Below are 21,854 nucleotides of genomic sequence, written 5' to 3'. Positions count from 1 at the left end.
GCTTTGCTAAGTTGCTGTGCATCGCCCATCAGGTAAATATCCCATAATCCTCAAGGATTCACTTCTTGATGGATGACAGCAAGCCATCTCCGTGGTAACACCTACCGGGCAGAAGTCATATCTCACAGCTGTAAAATAGACAACATATTCCCTTTCTAATTTCATCTGATTGATGCCTGGACATAAGGTTACGTTATTAGTTACTTGTCTCAATTTCTCAAACGTCTTGGTGTTTTTTTACCCCCTTCACTTCCTTTGAGGTAAAATGTTTCCCATTAGCTGACAGGAGCTCGGTCTGAAAAAAGAGACATATAATTAAGGATGTAGCAAGGCGTTAATCAAGAAGACATGCTGTGTGTGTGTGTGTGTGTATGATTCATGTATGCATGTGTGACTCAGAATAAAAATTCAATGACACATGGAAAACCTGAAGTGATGCCTTGCTGCTTTGGGGAAATGGAGATAATTGCTTGAAAGATAAGAGTAAAAAAGCAAAGACCAAGCAAAGCTAATTGCTTTGATTCCATCTGAATGGTAAAGGGATTTGAATGAAGGCATGTGAGGTTTTTATGCTTGAGAGATGAGTGTTTGTGTTTCATGATGAGTGTTTAATCATAGCTGTGGTTCAACTGATAAGGTCATGTAACCGTTAAACTAATTTATAGTGTGTTCTCAGTACAAAGCCACTGTTTGCTCCACAATTCACAACAGTTTTTTTATTTTGTTTGCAGCAGTGAACAAATTAATATTTATTCAAGCACAAACTTAAGTACTGTGTGCAATATACACGTCATATTTTTATTAATATCTTATTTCTGTCATTAAATGTATAGTTCCCAGCTAAATTAAAATTCTGTCACCATTAACTCAACTGTTGTTCCAAATGTACTGGGTCCAAATGTACATTTGCGATGCAGAGCTGGTGAGGGGAGAGAGACGGAGAGAGAGAGAGAGAGAGAGAGAGAGCAGATGAGGCTTTACACAAAAGGGTTTTAACTTTTGTCTCACACTAAGGTCCTGCTGCCTGTACTCCAGGCAGTCAAATAGTGTTTGACTCGCTCGACTTGCTGGAGCGGCGGCCAGAGAGAAGCAGATGCACCCTGGGAAAAGGAAAGTGGGAGGCGTACGAGGGAGAGGAAACACTAGTCTGTGCATATTTTTGCAGTTTCTGATTCCCTTTTTTGTAAACAGGCTTGTAGGTTCATGAACACAATAGATCTGCACTAAAGCAAGTGTCTACTTTTTCTGTCTTCAATCTTTTTATTTTTCTCTAAGGAAAAGACCCAAAGCAGCCATGTCAGTGTTTTTTGAGTAAATAAATTCCCTCAGAGGAGTTGATCATATCTAAGGTGATAGCTTAGGATGCAAACACTTTGCAGGTTTACAGAGTTCATCTGACCTTAACATTTTCTGTTTACTTTTTGCTTTCTGTTTGTACTCATATCCCAATGCATAAAAAACAAACAAACAAACAAAAAAAGCATGTTCCTATGCACAAAATGGATGCCTGATGGTTGTCAGCCAGTCTTAAAGAGCAAAAACTGATTTTTGTGGGGGGCCTTGTTGCCATGGTAACATGCTCCTTAAAGAACTGAAGTGGAAAAGAAGTGTAGTCGGCGATGCATATTACGTATAAATGTGTTGTTGATATACATGACAGATAATGGGAATCAATGGCTGCCATTAGTGTGATTGAAGTATTTAATTACTTTGTTTGATTAAAAGTAAAGACGTGCATAAGCATCAGGACCACTTTAGGGTAAAGATGTTTGTAAAGATGAAACCCTGACACTAGATGTATGACTTGATCATTACCATCCCTGAGGCTCTGATGGGGAATAGATTTCAAAGCAAAAAGCATTTGAAGAAATGGAAGTGAACATTATCATTCAATAAAGTACTTATTTTGCCACTTACATCCACTCATGTGATCAGTGTTGAGTATCTATTACTAACTTAAAGGTGCCATCGAACGTTTTTTTACAAGATATTTTAAGTCTAAGGTGTCCCCTGAATGTGTCTGTGAAGTTGCAGCTCAAAATACCCCATAGATATTTTAATTAATTTTTTTAACTGTCTATTTTGAGGCATAATTAGAAATGCGCCGATTGAGGCTGCGGCCCCTTTAATTGCTCGCGCTCTCCGCCCCCTCCCGAGCTCTCGACTCTTTCACTGCATAAACAAAGTTCACACAGCTAATATAACCCTCAAAATGGATCTTTACAAAGTGTTCGTCATGTAGCATGTCTAATCGCGTAAGTATTGTATTTATTTAGATGTTTACATTTGATTCTGAATGAGTTTGAGGCTGTGCTCCGTGGCTAACGGCTAATGCTACACTGTTGGAGAGATTTATAAAGAATGAAGATGTGTTTATGCATTATACAGACTGTAAGTGTTTAATAATGAAAATAGTGACCGCTCTTGTCTCTGTGAATACAGTAAGAAACGATGGTAACTTTAACCACATTTAACAGTACATTAGCAACATGCTAACGAAACATTTAGAAAGACAATTTACAAATATCACTAAAAATATCATGTTATCATGGATCATGTCAGTTATTATTGCTCCATCTGCCATTTGCTGTTGTCCTTGCTTGCTTACCTAGTCTGATGATTCAGCTGTGCACAGATCCAGACGTTAATACTGGCTGCCCTTGTCTAACGCCTCGATCATGGGCTGGCATATGCAAATATTGGGGCGTACATATTAATGATCTCGACTGTTACGTAACAGTCGGTGTTATGTTGAGATTCGCCTGTTCTTCGGAGGTCTTTTAAACAAATGAGATTTATATAAGAAGGAGGAAACAATGGAGTTTGAGACTCACTGTATGTCATTTCTATGTACTGAACTCTTGTTATTAAACTATGCCGAGGTAAATTCAATTTTCAATTCGATAGCACCTTTAACTATATTTTTTCAGTAGCATGACTTTAGCATTTAAAGTAGCTACTTTTTCCACTGAGCAGCATGTAGCATGTCAAAATGATGTTTCATTTGAAGAATTGGGAAATCGAATTCATTGTAGTGAATTAATTCATTCGGACAGTTCATGTTAAATGATTCCCTGCGCCGAATGCTGCTGTTCAGTGTTCAATTTACATTTATGCATTTGGCAGACTCTTTTATCTAAAGTGTTTTATATGCATACCTAGCTAACAAAAATATTTTTTGCTAACGTTCCCGTTAAGTTATGAAAATGTTATTTCTGAATGTTCTCTAAGTGTTCAAAATGTTCAGCATGTATTTCTAACAGGCAAAATGCCACATCTAGTGGAAAAACGGGTAAATGATAGTGCTGTAAAAGGTCAAATACATGACAACCAATCAAATTACCTCATCTTTTGCAGTCAAAACTGACTGCATCCACATATGATAGGTTGCTTGAGTAGTATAATGCGACATTAGTGCTGTTCTCAACAATGTACCTTTGTAAAAGTGGGAATTTAGCACTTACTAGCATGAAGAACAAATATAGACACAGAGAGTGCATAGAGATCGATTTAAGACTCAAACTCTTTTTGATACAGAAACATACCCTGTGCAAGTTCTTCATGTTTTTAATGTTGTTCATATACATGAGCAAGAATGCAAATTTTCCCAAATATTCACACGACTGGAAATATGAATTGATTTTATACAACAGTTCAACACACAAAAAGGTAATATTAAGTGACGTACATTTTAAACATAGTATTGTCAATATTGTTTGCTCTATTTTGCAACGAAATAACAGTTCCAATGAAAGCCACAGCAGAACTATTGTGCATCTCCAACCCACAGCGATGTTTCATTAATCCACCTTAGTGCTTGAAGTGGAAAAATAAAAGTGCCGGTACTCCTGATTCTCTGTTCAAAATGCATTCCTGAAGAAAGGAGGGCTTCTGTACATGCAACATGTCGGAAGTGTCAGTATGCAAGGAAAAGTGGCGGTACGCTAAAGGGACCGGCATGTACCAGCCCATTTCAAGCACTGCACATTAGTTGAAATTGTACTCCAGGGATGCGGCAGTCAAGTAGGCCTACCAGTTTTGTGCCGAATTTCGACTCCCTGCCAAATTATTACCCCCCTCATTGAAGTCGCTACCTGGGCTGCATTCCACTCCAATTTTAGACACGCACTTCCCCTCGGGGAATCACCGCCGCCATTTTTAAGTGCGTTCCACTTCGTGAAGTGGACGAGAGAAGTTTATATGGACAGACCCTTATGCCCTCAATTTTGACAGAGGGAGCGAGTCTACTTTGATGTACATTTCAAGTAGCTCTATATCCCACAATTCAACTTGATTGTGACGTCACAGCAGATTGCGCTTAACTGAAGTGTATGATATATTAAAGGTGCCATCAAATTGAAAATTGAATTTACCTCGGCATAGTTAAATAACAAGAGTTCAGTACATGGAAATGACAAACAGTGAGTCTCAAACATCATTGTTTCCTCCTTCTTATATAAATCTCATTTGTTTAAAAGACCTCAGAAGAACAGGCGAATCTCAACATAACACCGACTGTTACGTAACAGTCGAGATCATTAATATGTATGACCCCAATATTTGCATATGCCAGCCCATGTTCCCAACATTATGAAAGGCATTACACAAGGGCAGCCAGTATTAACGTCTGGATGTGCACAGCCGAATCATTAGACTAGGTAAGCAAGCAAGGACAACTGCGAAAAATGGCAGATGGAGCGATAATAACTGACATGATCCATGATACCATGATATTTTTAGTGATATTTGTAAATTGTCTTTCTAAATGTTTCGTTAGCATGTTGCTAATTTACTGTTAAATGTGGTTAAAGTTACCATCGTTTCTTACTGTATTCACGGAGACAAGAGCCGTCGCTATTTTCATTTTTAAACACTTGCAGTCTGTATAATTCATAAACACAACTTCATTCTTTATAAATCTCTCCAACAGTGTAGCATTAGCCGTTAGCCACGGAGCACTATCGAACAGCACATAATCAAATGTAAACATCCAAATAAATACTATACTTACGCGATTAGACATGCTGCATGACAAACACTTTGTAAAGATCCATTTTGAGGGTTATATTAGCTGTGTAAACTTTGTTTATGCAACAATAGAGTCGAGAGCTCTGGGGGGGCGGAGAGCACAAGCAATTAAAGGGCCAGCAGCATGAATCGGTGCATAGTTAATAATGCCCCAAAATAGGCAGTTAAAAAAATTATTTAAAACAAATCTATGGGGTATTTTGAGCTGAAACTTTACAGACACATTCAGGGGACACCTTAGACTTATATTACATCTTGTAAAAAAAAGTTTGATGGCACCTTTAATTATTTTGAGAATTAATCGCATAATAGTCTACAATATATTAATTATGTTGAGATTCAATCACATAGGCTAATACTTGTAGCTACCTTATGTTCACAGTCAAAGTTTATACTATTGATATTTTGTTACATTTGTGTAATTTTATTTTTCTCCAACTGCTCATATACCTACAGGATTTTAAATATTTTCTCCAACAACTTATAAGCATACAGAATGGTGAATAAAACAAATTCATACGTACAAAAGGGGTTTAAATAATAAATCAGCTCCATAGTGAATTCCAAGTGATCAAGGGCTTAGTGCGTTTCATTTAAACCTTATGTATGAGTTCCGCCAGTAGTGGGCACTCATGCAACGTAAGCAATGACGCACATCCGAGTCCATGAGACAGAGGGAAATTAGCGAATGAAGGGCATACAAATTTGAAGTGCAACACAGCCCTGATTGTTTAATCCTAACCCCACCCCTAATCCTAACCCCTCCCCCTCACCTAATCCTAAACCTACCAATACTAGGGGGGTAATAATTTGGCGGGGGGCAGAATTCGGCAAAACACTGGCAACATGTGAGAAGTGAGGGTACACTACAGATTGAAGCAGAACTAAGTAACTTTTTTTTACCTTCATAAATAGTTTTCTAAGTCCTTACGATGGTTAATTGATTTGTAGTGGTGTGTTTGAGGCGAGCACTAACCCCCTCTAGCACGTCTACGCCAGAAAACAGCACTTGCAAGTTGAGCTGAGCCGACCCGACACAATCTCGCCTCATGTTCACGTTCACCCAAGAGTGACAAAATGCTTTACGGTAATTCAATCAAGATTTCTTGTACTGTATTTGCAAAACTACTGCGCTGCTGAGCGTTGTAGTCGTTGTAGTCCAGAGCTGCGCTTGGAGTATTTAGTGTGATTCACTGAAGGAACCAGTAGGGGGAGCTTCGCAAATCTTACTGAGTTCCGCTTTAAAATATCGAAGTGTCATTACTGTGTACCGGCCCACTTTGAGCACTGAGTTTAATATCATTTAAATTGAAATGACTTTTACAGCCAATTCACGAGTTCGTGTGCCCATAGAATCTTAGCGTAAGTGGTAAACAGATTTGGCTTGCTGTCTGCTATAGAGGGGCTCGGAAAGAATATCCTACTCAAGCTCCAATTGCCCTCCTATAACAGGCAAAATTAGTACAAAAGGAGGAGAAGGGGAGAAGGAGGGATGCCAAAAGAACTAACAACAAGAGAGGGAAGACGCTGGTTTTATACCTTGGTATAAATTGGAAGATTAGATGGGCGTACTCCTCCCGAAATTAGGTTTATTAACTTCACTTTGTTTGTATTTAAAAACTCAAGGCAGCAACTGAACTTAAGTTTTTAAGTTGAAGTAGATGGAACTTGTCTGCAGTGACAGTTTCAAGGTAGCTTTCATAAGACTGCATGCAAGTAGAAGTAAACTTTCAACAACTTCCTTTAGATCAGTTTTGGCATTTCTCTCATCACCAAGTAGAATTCCACTTATTAAAAGACTAAAGTTACATCTAGTTAGATGCTTGACAGATGGGCTGAAGTCCATATTTTAAAGATCTGCTTAATTAAAATTTCTGCAGATAAGCTCTCCCTGCTTCTTTCTAATGAGCATTCATCACATTCACATTGATTTTAATTACGAATACCCCGAGCTACATGTAGTTCCTCTATCTGTTGTGACACTTTTTGTGGCGATCTAGGAACATCTGTGTGGTTTCTCTTAAATTTAATGACAACAAGATCTGAGCCATGAGAACAGCAACTAGCTCAACACTTTTTCCCAGAATACCGTGTGACGACTCATTGCAGTGAACTGCAGTAGCTTAATTAGACTGTGATATGAGCCCTCCAGTCAAACTGTCACAGGGCAGCAAACTCCGATTTCTGTTTTAGCATGGGCTGTTGCTCTGATTAGCGCCTAATGGACAGTTAACGTACTAATTAATAACTGTGTGGAGGTAATGCTTATGTAGCGGTGCATGTGGCTTCTGGAAGACAGTATTGGGATGGCCTTTATGCTATGCACAATATTGATATTGGGACTGTCTGACTCTGAACATTAGTACGATAGCGATACAGTATAATGTTTCTTGTATAAAGTTATATTATCAGAATACTTCTCTAATTTTGAATGGCAATCAATAGAATAAGATCTTGTCTTGTGTATATATTGAGCTCAGATGGTGCGGTTATAACATCAATTTAACATCAACATCAACATCAATCCAGTATATTTATGCCTATATTTTATGTTGCATTTAAGAACTTTGTATTTCAGGTCATATATATTTTTAATGAGTTTTCTAATTTCAGTTTATGTAGTTTTATTATTTTAGGTCTGCAAAAGTTTATGCTCTAACTGGTATCTTTTTTTTTTTTTTTTTTTAATTAACAGTTTTGAATCTAGTGGTATTTTCGTTTTATAAAATACCATGCATTTTACATTTAAATAAATTTGTAACAATTTTTTTTATAAATAAATTCATGAAGTAGCATGTTATTTTACTCATTAATTCACTAAAGTTAAGTATGTTTTTTTGTGTGTGTTTCGTGAGACGTGTTTTTATTTTAATTTTTGAGAAAAAAAAAGTGAGAAGCAAAAAAAAAAAAAGAAAAACGTTTTGGGTCTGGCCTTTACTCAAACTGTGTTCTGTATAATGACAATCTATAAAAATATTCTTCCTGGAGATATCTTGACTCATTTAAAATAGATCCCAGTGTCAATGTTTCATTTTAAGGTTGTGTGAAATGACACAAGCTGGCAAGAGTTTGATTCCTCACTGAGTTACGAGGCAGTAAATGCCATAAATTACACTGAGAGAGAGAGAAACAGATTATGTGTGAGTGAGAGAGAGACAGCACCAGGGTATTCCATGTTCATTTTAATGAGAAATCCTCCTCATATTGTGTTAACAGCCATACCGACATAACTACACAATGTTATGAATTGCAATCTTGCATCACTGCATGTCATATGTCACTGTATGGATTTTTCCTCTCACCATTTAATTGAGTTATATGGCATCACTCTGGTACTACATCTAAACGTTGACATGTTTGTTCTATACATTATAATGCCAATACCCGGAGGAGGCTGAACTATCTCTCTTTCTGCATTTTTTTTTTTGCGAAACACTAAGAATGAATTGTGCCCACATAGGCTAGCATAATTTATTTCCATGAAATGTCTTTGTTGCTTCAGCGCCTGTTAAGGAATTATGCAAATCAGGTAACGACACAAACATGCCTAAAAAAATTAGAGCTGAATGCAATTTGCACAGTGCAATTTCCCATCTTGCAGTGCTAGGTTGTGGAGGATGTACCAGACTAGCAGTGGCATACTTTACTGGGATTGTACAGAATTGCTTCACCAATGTGATTCAGGCAAATGTATCTTTTCATTATGAATCAACCAAAAAGTGCTGGGCCATGTACATATTGCATGTAACAAGCAGGGGCTGTGACATTGAGAATTCAATTGAGAATGCGTTGCAAAATCCAATTTGAATTTAAACAGCAAACAAGATGCAAAATTGCAGTTCGTATTTGAATATAAGGAAGTTGAATTAAATTGATATTCGAAAATGCATATGACTAATTTTTAAATAGAAAAACAAAGTTTGTCGAAGACGGACGGATGGACAGATAGATAGTTTAACTAGAAAACAACAAAGTTTATCAAGAGGATGCATGGATGGATGGATGGAGACTTTGTTTTTCTAGATAGATAGATAGATAGATAGATAGATAGATAGATAGATAGATAGATAGATAGATAGATAGATAGATAGATAGATAGATAGATAGATAGATAGATAGATCAACTCCAAACAATGAAGTTTGTCAAATAGGGTGGGTGGATGGATGGATGGATGGATGGATGGATGGATGGATGGATGGATGGAGACTTTGTTTTCTAGATATATAGATAGTTTAACTCAAAATAATGAAGTTTGTCAAGAGGATGGATGGATGGATGGATGGAGACTTTGTTTTCTAGATAGATAGATAGTTTAACTCAAAATAATGAAGTTTGTCAAGAGGATGGATGGATGGATGGATGGATGGAGACTTTGTTTTTCTAGATAGATAGCTAGTTTAACTTGAAAAAAATGAAGTTTGTCAAATAGGATGGATGGAGACTTTGTTTTCTAGATAGCTAGTTTAACTTGAAAAGAATGAAGTTTGTCAAGAGGAGGACAGAGGGATGGAGACTTTGTATAGATAGATAGATAGATAGATATTTTAACTAGAAAAAGTTTGTCAAGAGGATGGATGGATGGATGGATGGATGGAGACTTTGTTTCTAGATAGATAGATAGTTCAACTCCAAAAAATGAAGTTTGTCAAATAGGATGGATGGATGGAGACTTTGTTTTCTAGATAGATAGATAGTTTAACTCAAAATAATGAAGTTTGTCAAGAGGATGGATGGATGGATGGATGGATGGATGGATGGATGGATGGATGGATGGATGGATGGATGGAGACTTTGTTTTTCTAGATAGATAGCTAGTTTAACTTGAAAAAAATGAAGTTTGTCAAATAGGGTGGGTGGATGGATGGATGGATGGATGGATGGATGGATGGATGGATGGATGGATGGATGGAGACTTTGTTTTCTAGATAGATAGATAGTTTAACTCAAAATAATGAAGTTTGTCAAGAGGATGGATGGATGGATGGATGGATGGATGGATGGAGACTTTGTTTTTCTAGATAGATAGCTAGTTTAACTTGAAAAAAAATGAAGTTTGTCAAATAGGATGGATGGAGACTTTGTTTTCTAGATAGATAGCTAGTTTAACTTGAAAAAAATGAAGTTTGTCAAGAGGAGGACAGAGGGATGGAGACTTTGTATAGATAGATAGATAGATAGATAGATAGATACTTTAACTAGAAAAAGTTTGTCAAGAGGATGGATGGATGGATGGAGACTTTGTTTCTAGATAGATAGATAGTTCAACTCCAAAAAATGAAGTTTGTCAAATAGGATGGATGGATGGAGACTTTGTTTTCTAGATAGATAGCTAGTTTAACTTGAAAAAAATGAAGTTTGTCAAGAGGATGAATGGATGGACAGATGGATGAAGACTTTAGATAGATAGATAGATAGATAGATAGATAGATAGATAGATAGATAGATAGATAGATAGATAGATAAATAGATAGATAGATAGATAGATAGATAGATAGATAGATAGATAGATAGATAGATAGATAGATAGATAGATAGATAGATAGATAGATAGATAGATAGATAGATCAACTCCAAAAAAATGAAGTTTGTCAAATAGGGTGGGTGGACGGATGGATGGATGGATGGATGGATGGATGGATGGATGGATGGATGGATGGATGGATGGAGACTTTGTTTTCTAGATAGATAGATAGTTTAACTCAAAATAATGAAGTTTGTCAAGAGGATGGATGGATGGATGGATGGATGGATGGATGGATGGATGGATGGATGGATGGATGGATGGATGGAGACTGTTTTTCTAGAGAGATAGCTAGTTTAACTTGAAAAAAATGAAGTTTGTCAAGAGGAGGACAGATGGATGGAGACTTTAGATAGATAGATAGATAGATAGATAGATAGATAGATAGATAGATAGATAGATAGATAGATAGATAGATAGATAGATAGATAGATAGATTAGAAACAAAGATTGTTAAGAAGAAGACTTGGATTTTGTGTTTGTGGGCCAATCATGTGTATAAGCAATGACATATGTCCTCTACTCCTGTTGCAACATCTAAATCAAACACGTTGACGCATCAAGGCTAATGCTTTGTGCTAATCCATAGGGAGTAATTCAGTCCCCACCTGCAATGCTGTTTTGACATGATGTGGCACTGAAACATTAAATCTGCCTTCTGCTGCAGAGGAAGACACAATCTGTTCAGCGTCCGTTATGTCTCGGTGAACATTGTAAAAGTGTCAGCCAAAAGGCAGTGATGACATTTTCAAACATTTGTCTGTCAGCCATCATTAACTGCAGGTGCATTTGTTAAAAACATCTTATGTTGACGACTTATTCCTAAAAATCTTGGCTGAGCTTTTTGACTTCAGTGACTGATTTAATTCAACAGATTCATAAACAGACCTCACGCTCTCCTGCTTAAAATTCAATACTTGATTTATGGCCACACAGGTCAGCATGTTGTTGACCCAGCAGTAGCCTCCGGCTAACAGGCGATAAAAGGATTCAAGATGCTTCAAAAGGGATGGAGAGAGAGTTTTGGAGAGACAGAGGCGTTTTTCTAAAGAAGCCATTAGTTCCTTCATTAGTAGTGGGGCAAACCGCATCACTTCGAAATTGAGTTTGACACTTTAAATTGGTCTTTGTGGACATGGAACATTTAGTTATGCTAATAATATTTCTGTTTGTCGCAGTTGCTTTAATTAAAGTCCAATGATGATAATCCAAGTCATGGATAATTGACATTTCTTTGATTAATTGCAGGTCAATTGAGGTTTTGCGGAGAGCAGCATCAGTGAATGAGTAGTGTCTACTTGCATCATCTTTTTACTAGTACACACAGTAACCATGTGACAAGTTAAATGAATTAACTAGTGGGTGATCTTCTGAATGGGACTCTGAGCCTCAATGATTGAAACCAGCAGTCTGAAAGCTAAATGGATTATAGGTTTTTCTCAAACGTAAATCTAATGAAATGCTCAAAACCGATTTATCAGTGGCTGAACATATCCTGCACACATTTCTTTTTGGCTTCTGACTAGGAAAAAAAATCATATTGCAATTATTAAATATTCTATATTTATACATTCAGTGTATATATATATATATATATATATATATATATATATATATATATATATACACACACACACACACACACACACACACACACACACACACACACACACACACAGTATATATTAGATGCACAGGTAGGCTAGATTTATTCATATAGGCTTCAGCACTCCCTGCTACAGAAAATAAAAATGTAAAAAAGGATATGGATGTGGATGAATGTACCCTTATATTACAAATGTCCTAGCTACACAATAACTACACAATCATTGATACTTTTTTAATGCTTGTTCAAATTACTTTGTTAAAATGAGCTGATGCTACACAATTTTTGATTGAATTTTATTTTATGCAGTCCACTTAAACTATAAAATAGAAGTTAACCTAAACATTTTATGATGAGATTTCATTAACTAGGAGACTAAATTTTGATATTAAAGGTACAATGTGGAACATTTTTTTGTTCAAAATGAACAAAATTTAAATAATGGGTCATTATCAATCCTTCCAAAACGTGTTTTTGTCTTACTCTGATTCACTATGGTAAGCCTATTATAAGTGTTAATATTTTATACCAGACTGGATGGTTTTGGCAGGAAATCGCGTACATATACGTCACTCACCCGCTTGTGTCCCGTCATATCTGTAAATAGAGAAAAGTTGCTCCGGCTATTTAGACGCGTGTATGATGTGGGAGTGGCATAGGTTGTCACAACAAGCGAGAAAGTTTGATATGAAGCAGCTAAATCTCCAACCTCAGAGGAATCACTTGTTAATGCTTTGCGGAACGGAATTGTATTTAGCATTTAGCGTTGCTGGTTAGTATGACAGGAACTTTATTTTAAAATTAAAATTCACTTGGTTCAACAAAACATTTCACAGACAAGGCTTAAGCTAATCTTAGACTAAAATGCATGTTTGAGCTGTTTTAATTGAAAACAACTTGTACTGACATTAACTTAAACTATGTCAGAGCCATTGTTTTGTTTCAAGATGCACACCAGTAATGTTTTTCTCTAGGGTACGTTTATAAAAGCTAATTGAACTAATCCTGGCTTAGGCTAAGCCCTGTCTGTGAAACTGGGCCTTTGTGTTTAAATTAACTTCTTGTATTATCATTGTACCGACCTTAACTAATTGCATGGAAAAAGTTTTCCTTAATTTAATCAAGTTCATAGAACAAATGCATCAATTAAGTTTTGGAACCTTTTACTCGTATCTGCTTGTTTTGCAGTGGTTCATTGTTTGTTATGCTGAGCACCAGTAATCAGAGGTGGATCCATGCTTTATTTGTCAGCAAGAGTTCTGCTGATCTGCTGGAAAGTACAATGCAGAATGGCATCAAGAGGTTGGAGCCTCTGCTTTGTGTAAAATGCCACTGTTGCTGAGTCATCTGTGGCTTTCACACAATAAAGAATGGAAACCCTAAGGGACAACAAGAAATTTCACTGTGTCTCTATCACACACACCTATATCAGTCTTTCTTTCTTTCTTTCTTTCTTTCTTTCTTTCTTTCTTTCTTTCTTTCTTTCTTTCTTTCTTTCTTTCTTTCTTTCTTTCTTTCTTTCGTGAAACATTTCTTACACTATATTGCTAAAGGCAAGCATATTTTTGCTTCTAGCTGTGTGGCTTTCATCCACTTACATCAGGGAGTTTCTCTGTATCTTCAATGCAAGTTTAATGAATAAATGATAAAAATGAATTTCAGAAAAGATAAATATAATATAGTAAATATAGTACTTGTGAAAACATAAAATTTTTTTTAAAAAAAATCTAATGTTCTTACTGTTTATATTGCAGTGTCTGGATATTTTCTGCTCTCCCCAAGATTTTTGATGTGCATCTTACTCAATTTCTAGATCAAGTCTATATTTTCAGAGGATTTTTTTTTTTTTTTCTCTTTAAATTGTTTAATGTTAATCTCTATTAAAATGGCCCTGAGAGCATGAGAGTTAAGAGGGAGTAGAGAGTTCAGAGGTTGTGATTCTTCCAGCTTGGACGAGACTTCCCATAATTCGACTTTCCACTCTTCTTAGTTAAATGACTTGCCTCTCTCCGTTCTAGAGCAACACGATCTCATGGCAATTCATAACTATTTTACATTTTGGCGAATACATTCGCTCCATGTTTTAATTAATGTAATTACGAAATTTCAACTTGTAGATTTCATAATTACATCTTGTAAAATGGGAATTTTCTGAGAGCTACTACTTGTACCATGTGACTGCTGTACAACCTGACTGCTGCAGATTAATTTAGGTGTTGATAGTGTTGCCATAGAAATGCATAATTCCCAGTCGGAGGATGTGAACAGCTCCGAATAGAACGTCATGTGCTGTCATCTCAAGACTACTTTTCTAAAAATTGTACATTTTTTTGTATAATTCACATCATTTGAATTCATCCAAAATCTCCACCTCGTAAAATAGATACAGTTTTCCATGAGACTGGGTTGGCTAGACTGATCTTTCTTGGTTTGAACATCTGTTCTCCATGACTCTAAACACCTTTATATAGGCCTATAAATATACATATATATACATCAGTGTTGCTCTGTTAGGCTGCACAGCTGGTCTTGGTCTTTTCTGAAGCCACTAGGTCATAGAGTAGACTATTTCTTTGAGGAAGAAGGGTTTGAACACTTAGAGAAGCTACATTTTTTCTCCTCTCTCATACAATTCCCACACACACACATTTCTTGACTTTTATCTGCTGAAACAGACACGGAGTAGTCGCTACTACCAACATGACTCAAAGTGACAGCTTGTTTGTCGACCTGCTTCATGGAAGAGGCCTTTTTTACACTAGGCAAAGCTATCAAAAGAAAATTAATATGAATATGCAAATGAAACCCATCATCTCAAACATATCTAGACCTGTACAGGAAACACAGCAGCATCTGACATAAGGAAATGGCTGTAATTATGTAAAATGTCAACGTGAGGGACCATGTGTTGCAACTGTGACTTATAATCATGGCTGCCCTCTGTCAGTTGCTGTCTTCCGCCTTTCGTTTGTTAGGCAAATGTAAGCACTGAGCCCTTTATTAATTATGTAATTATGTAACTGTCTGTTGCCTAATGTGATGCTGTTCATGTATGTTCCTTTGGTTTCAAATATAATTAAGTCATGGTGGAAGTCAATCTACCATATACTATTATAACCCTGGTAGTTTTAGACCTGGATAAGTCCAGGCAGCATATGATTGTGTATTTGCTAGATTAAATAGGTGACACACCTTACCCCACTCTCCTCTACTGTGCCACCATAAGTGAAGAAAACCACAGAGAAAACACATTTTTAAGCCTTTATCATTTTCAGTGGTGTGTGCAGTGAAGTATGTCGAGGCGTTTCATCGGGCCAGTGTCGTGAATGTGTGATGCGCTTGCATGCATGAGTGTTTGACGTTCTGGATGGCTAGTTCAGAAGATCCCGCTGTCTTCTCACTGACCCTGAGGCTAAAAGCTCTCATAGATCATAGAGCCCAAGGTCAGGGTTGAGAACTATCAAGCTCAATCCCACCCGGCTTAAAGCCTCGAAGGCTGATTGAGTCTCACCTGTTGACACAAAAGAGAAGTAAACACAACAACGCGGGGGTCAGGAACACAAACAGTTGGAAAATGAGCATAGCTGTCCACCACTGCTTAGGAGCCACTGGCTTCTAAATAGCTTTGATGGAGTTTTCTGGACATTACTCTAAAGTAGAGATCTAGCTGGATTTTTGGAACCAAGTTGATAGTGAGGCCCTGTTTACACTTGGTACTAAGATGCATTTTGGTCAATTGGATCACAATTGGACGACACTAAATACAAGTGTAAACAGGATCTAAAACGTTTTGAGCTTGTCCACTTTCGACCACTTCCAGAGGTAGTCGAAAACGCATTTGACCAGATTGCTTTCATAGTGTAAACTGTAATGCGTTCAAACGGCCACAAAAGACCACCTGCTCTCCTTCTACTGACCTAAAGTGTCAACATTATAAGAAGTGCGCTAGCCAGACAGGATTTAAACCTTGTTGGTTGATGTAAGTGAAGATAGCAAAATAAAGTAAACTGTGACATATTATACCCAAAAAATGTTCATACAGTGGACTACAAGTAAAGTTGATACAAATTTGGAACCAAAAATTATTCAGACACTTTGACCTGACCATGTTTTGCTTAAGTGTTATTTATCTGACATGATTAAGATCATTTTTTTCTGACACAGTTCTGACTCTGAGATCTTGTCATATTTTATTACCATTTTTTAAACTATAGTCAATAAACTGTATTAATGAATGAAATGTTCAAGCTGTCTGAATAAATTTTGGTTTGACTGTGTGTGTGTGTGTGTGTGTGTGTGTGTGTGTGTGTGTATACATACTGTGTAAGTAAAGTTAGAAGTGTTTATTTAATCATCACAAACTATACATCATTAAAAAGGTCAAAGTCTTGAGAAATTACTTTGTTCATTATTACTGACTGATTAATCTGAAATACTTGAAGGTTGCATGCCATTGCTTGAATGTAATTACTTTATGTTTCTATTAATATTCAAAAAAAGTAGTGCATTCGTTTTTATGGTACTTTGAATCATGAAATTTCATGAAAGTTTAGTTTTGTCACTTGAGAGCTCTAGCTATAATTGTTAACTTGAATTGCACGCTATTGTATCTACAGTTGCCTCTTGAAATATGTCTCCTGTAATAATGAAAAAAAAAAAGTCTGCAATGAATATAAATGTGATGGAATGAAATACGAGTAATGAATATATGTCAAGAAATCAGTGCATATAGATTTATTATATTTTTGATTTTCTTTTCACAGGTGATTCTGATTCTCACCAAGCTGTATGACTTTCACCTTGGCAGTGTAACAGAAAGCACTCTATGGAGGTGAGCTAAAACCTATCTCTTCCTCTGTCTCCCATCTCTCTCCTCCTTTGCTCGTTTCCCATTCTCCATTACACTCACTATCCATGGCAGAGTATGTGAGCGGTGTATAGAAGCGGAGCTGCGTGGTTTGGCCTGAAGCGAGGAGGGGCAGTAATAATTTCAGGAACCATTCCATCTCAAGCATTGCACTTGTTAATAGCCCATAATGCAATTGCACATCAACAAGAAGTCACAGTTCTAATTTATTATTTTATTTCATTTTATTTTATTTATTATTTCTAGTTTAAAGGTGCCCTAGATTATGTTTTTAAAAGATGTAATCTAAGTCTAAGGTGTCCCCTGAATGTGTCTGTGAAGTTTCAGATCAAAATACCCCATAGATTTTTTTTTATTAATTTTTTTAACTGCCTATTTTGGGGCATCATTATAAACGCGCCGATTTTATGCTGCGGCCCCTTTAAATCCCGTGCTCTCCGCCCACAGAGCTCGTGCTTGCCTTAAACAGTGCCTTAACAAAGTTTACACAGCTAATATAACCCTCAAAATGGATCTTTACAAAGTGTTCGTCATGCATGCGTCGGATTATGTGAGTATTGTATACTGTTATATTGTTTACTTCTGATTTTGAATGAGTTTGATAGTGCTCCGTGGCTAACGGCTAATGCTACTCTGTTGGAGAGATTTATAAAGAATGAAGTTGTGTTTATGCATTAAACAGACTGCAAGTGTTTAAAAATGAAAATAGCGATGGCTCTTGTCTCCGTGAATACAGTAAGAAACAATGGTAACTTTAACCACATTTAACAGTACATTAGCAACATGCTAATGAAACATTTAGAAAGACAGTTTACAAATATCACTAAAAATATCATGTAATCATGGATCATGTCAGTTATTATTGCTCCATCTGCCATTTTTCGCTATTGTTCTTGCTTGCTTACCTAGTCTGATGATTTGGTTGTGCACATCCAGACGTTAATACTGGCTGCCCTTGTCTAATGCCTTTTATAATGTTGGAAACGTGGGCTGGCATATGCAAATATTGGGGCGTACACCCCGACTGTTACGTAACAGTCAGTATTATGTTGAGATTCGCCTGTTCTTCTGAGGTCTTTTAAACAAATGAGATTTATATAAAAAGGAGGAGACAATGGAGTTTGAGACTCACTGTATGTCATTTCCATGTACTGAACTCTTGTTATTTAACAATGCCAAGATAAATTCAATTTTTCATTCGAGGACACCTTTAAATAATTTATACCCTTACTTGGAAAGTAGCTTATAGCTACTTATAGCTGTTTCTTAATATTTCGAGCTGGGGGGTGGGGGTGTGGGGGGGGACACATTGACACTGATCCAAGGCACAAAAGTCCTCAACAATGTAAATTCAATTTATTTTGTCATCCCTTCGTAATCCTTATTGGCTCTGTTATATTCTCGTTTACTGGTGTTTTTGGACGCTTTGTGCAACTGAGAGTGATAGGAGCAGCCTTATCTTTCACACGGTCAGCTGAACACTTCAATTTGGACAGAGAGAAGCTCCGTATTGAGGTGCTTAAGTCTGACGATTTGCAGTGACGTCTGATTTGAGATGACAAGTGCAGTGCTCTTTTCATGAGCTGCTGTAGGGCAGTAGGGGTTTCAAGGTTAATGGGTTTTCGGAGAATATACTGACAGATTTTCTTAGTCAAGGATGTCTCATTCTTTGTGCAATATAAGAAATCAATGTGGAATTAAGCATATACAGTACATCAAAAGGATTTGGAAAGATAAGACAATTATACTGTATATAATTCAATTTTAAGTACATTTAAGGAATGGAAGATTTTACACTATTTATTATGTGAATATAATTTTATGTCCAACAATAATGTGCATGTGCATCACGGTTGTGTGTAAATCTCAATTGAATTGAGAATGCCTTTTGAGTTTGAATTTGATTCCTGAATTTGAATTGAGGTACAATGTAACAATGTAACAAAAAATAAATAAAATAAAATTGTAAAAAAAAAATTTAGACTATACTTACGCATTTGTATCCCCGCCCACGGACAGTCAGATCGACAGAGGGTTATTAACAGGGGTGCGTTTCCCAAAGCGAACTATGGTCGCAAGTTCCGTCATTACCAATAGAGTTCAATGGGACTTACGACCATAGTTGGCTAACGATGCTTTCGGGAAACTCACCCCAGAACAGGTATTGCAAGGGCATCAATGTAAATTGCATCATACTTACACACTATGGCAACAGCTCTCTTACCTGTACATGACGACGTTTTGCTTTGACCGGAACTGACAGAATGGCAGTTTCTTTCAGTTTTTCCCCTCCGTTTGCTGAAGTTGAAGTTTCAGTTTGAAGTTGTCTACAAACATGGAGGATTTTTAGATTGTCCGTCACGGAGTTCTCTCCATATTTACAATTCTTTGCAGCCTTTAGCCATGCATTGGATCCCTCACTGTAAACCTAAACTATCTCACTCCCTCTAAATGTTCTTTGAATTCTTGCACAAGGGAAAATACAAGTCAACACCCTTATGACTAAAAGTTTGCTAAGAAGTATTTCCTGCAAAAGCAAGGCGGTATTTAACTCTGGTAAGCGTATCCATAGCAGACTGGTGGGAGTGGCCTTGGATGGCAACAAACCCAGTGCATTATGGGTGTTGAAGTTTTCCTACCTATTTGGCAAACGGGAAGGCAGCATTATTTCTGTGTTTTCTCTAGTCAGGTAGCACCGTTTTCAAAAAAAATTCACCTTTTTACTGTATATAGGCATCCAGGTTTTATTGAAAGCCCATTTTGCCAGCGGTGAAGTACCCCTTTAATTCAGTGTGTTATTTGCTGTTTTATTGTAATTAATTGTGAAATTACAATTTTGATTACAAGGACGTGTTATCAAATATTTTATCATATTTAAAATGTAACTTTTGTAGGAGGGTGAAGAACCCTTCATTCTCCAGAATGCATTGCCTCTGTTGAATTTCTTTAAATTACAATTCATTACAATTCTCTTTCTTTCTTCAGATCAGAATTTTGTTCATCCCTGATATGCATGCAATTTGAAATAGAAAAATAGATTAAACATATAAGCTGGAGATGGGAAGAAAGAAATATAGATGAAAAAAAGAAAATCTTAATACCAATCAACAGTAACACAAATGCAAACACAAACTCAGCTGTCACGACAAAGAGTGAATTCTCACACTAGTCTGCTAAACCCTGTGGCTCTGTGCAGCCTCAGTTATAATACATCACAATGACTGCTCCCACAGCAATGAAAGTATGTATTGACAAAATGATGGCTTGCTAATACTCAGTTTTCCACAAATCAGGCCTCTGGGGAGTTCTGTGCTCATTTACACAGGCTAACAACAAATCTAAGCACAACCCTGGTGCCGATTGCCATTTTCTTTCTGTGTCTGTGTTTAGCTTTGGTCACCACTGGCGGTGTTTCATGATGGGCCCACACATCTTCATTGTTAATTGAGATCAAAGTTCAATTAAGATGGAGGTGGATTTTAAAGGAGCAATTGGTGAAGTTTAGTTCCGCTAGCAGAAAACTAGACAGCTGTTGACTTTTTGAGAAAGGTCAGGGCACGAGCATCGCTCTGAGAAACGGCGTGTCAGTTTTAATGAACAGCGTGACCTTAAACAATGGAGCCGGATCAGTCATTTTTCCAGATAATATTCAAAGTGAATGAACCCCTCTGTATGTGGATGAATGTGAAGGAAATATCGATGCCGGTAAAAGAACTGACACTTGTTTTGCTCAAAGCGCTGTACCTCTTTCTCATGCAAGCATCCTGCATTCTCAGAGGAAGAGGAAACACCTAATATCTTATTTATAATTCAGCAGCAACAAATAGATGCAAAATACAGCTCTTAAGGTCTGAAACATCCTTGCACTTTGTTAGGATACAAGTTTATTCACAGAAGGAGAAGAAAAGTATATATATATATATATATATATATATATATATGTGTGTGTGTATATATATATATATATATATATATATATATATATATATATATATATATATATATATATATATATATATATATATATATATATATATTACAAAAAAAACAAAAACATTATCAAATATTTAAAAGGTGTGTTTTTTTTAACTTAACCATATTTTCAAGATAATCACAATGTAAGCTTATCTTTGTGTTGGGCATTGCTCACTCTTCAACTGTGAACAGAACTCAACGATAATTGTATTCAAGTGTAACCTGGTCTGATGTACCTGCTCTAAAACTGCATATAGTTTCCACATCAAATGGACGTGTTTGCAGACCATCTACGTCCATTGCTTTCTTCCGTCTGACGTTGCTGCCGAGAGGGGTCATGCAAGGGTGACCGCTGACAGACTTTCAAATTGCATCATTTTGGCAGCGGCAGGTCCTATATAGAGTTGATATTTCACAGGTCAGCGCATGCAACACCAGTCAGACCTTTCAGAGCAGGACTTACCTGATGTCCCTGACCTTTTAAAGAAGTCAGAACTTACCTCTCAGCGAGAGGAAAAACAAGAACTTTAGCAATGTTCATTTCCCCCAGGGATTCTCTTTGTGCCATCTCTTATTAGGGTTAAAAAAAAAAAAAAACATAGCTGTTTTTTACAATCTTAGTGGCTTTATGGAATTGACATTTGTTCGCCTTTCAAACAACACACTCTGATCAGACAAGTCAAACATTTATATCGCAGTGTGCTGCAATGATATCTTGACTTCTAAAAATGTTGAATTTATTTATATAGTACGTCTGAAGTAAATTAAGTAAATATTATTATTTTATATTATATTATATATTGTATTATATTATATTATATTATTCCATGGTTTATACGTACTTATTTACTTATTT

General features: G+C 36.6%; 1 protein-coding gene across 3 annotated transcripts in view; it reads left to right on the top strand.

Moving 5' to 3' along the window:
* The window catches only part of sorcs3 (sortilin related VPS10 domain containing receptor 3), a 287,643-nt gene that overhangs the window by 93,758 nt on the left and 172,031 nt on the right, over positions 1-21,854 (top strand). For all 3 annotated transcript variants that reach the window (XM_048196352.1, XM_048196354.1, XM_048196355.1), the window contains exon 2: positions 16,920-16,987. In XM_048196352.1, the coding sequence (XP_048052309.1) occupies positions 16,920-16,987 (68 nt within the window). The remainder of the gene's footprint in view (positions 1-16,919; positions 16,988-21,854) is intronic.

This window comes from Megalobrama amblycephala, linkage group LG7, assembly GCF_018812025.1.
Source record: "Megalobrama amblycephala isolate DHTTF-2021 linkage group LG7, ASM1881202v1, whole genome shotgun sequence".
NCBI lineage: Eukaryota > Metazoa > Chordata > Actinopteri > Cypriniformes > Xenocyprididae > Megalobrama > Megalobrama amblycephala.
Note: the sequence above shows the minus strand (reverse complement) of the source record. Positions and strands in the feature narration are given on the sequence as shown.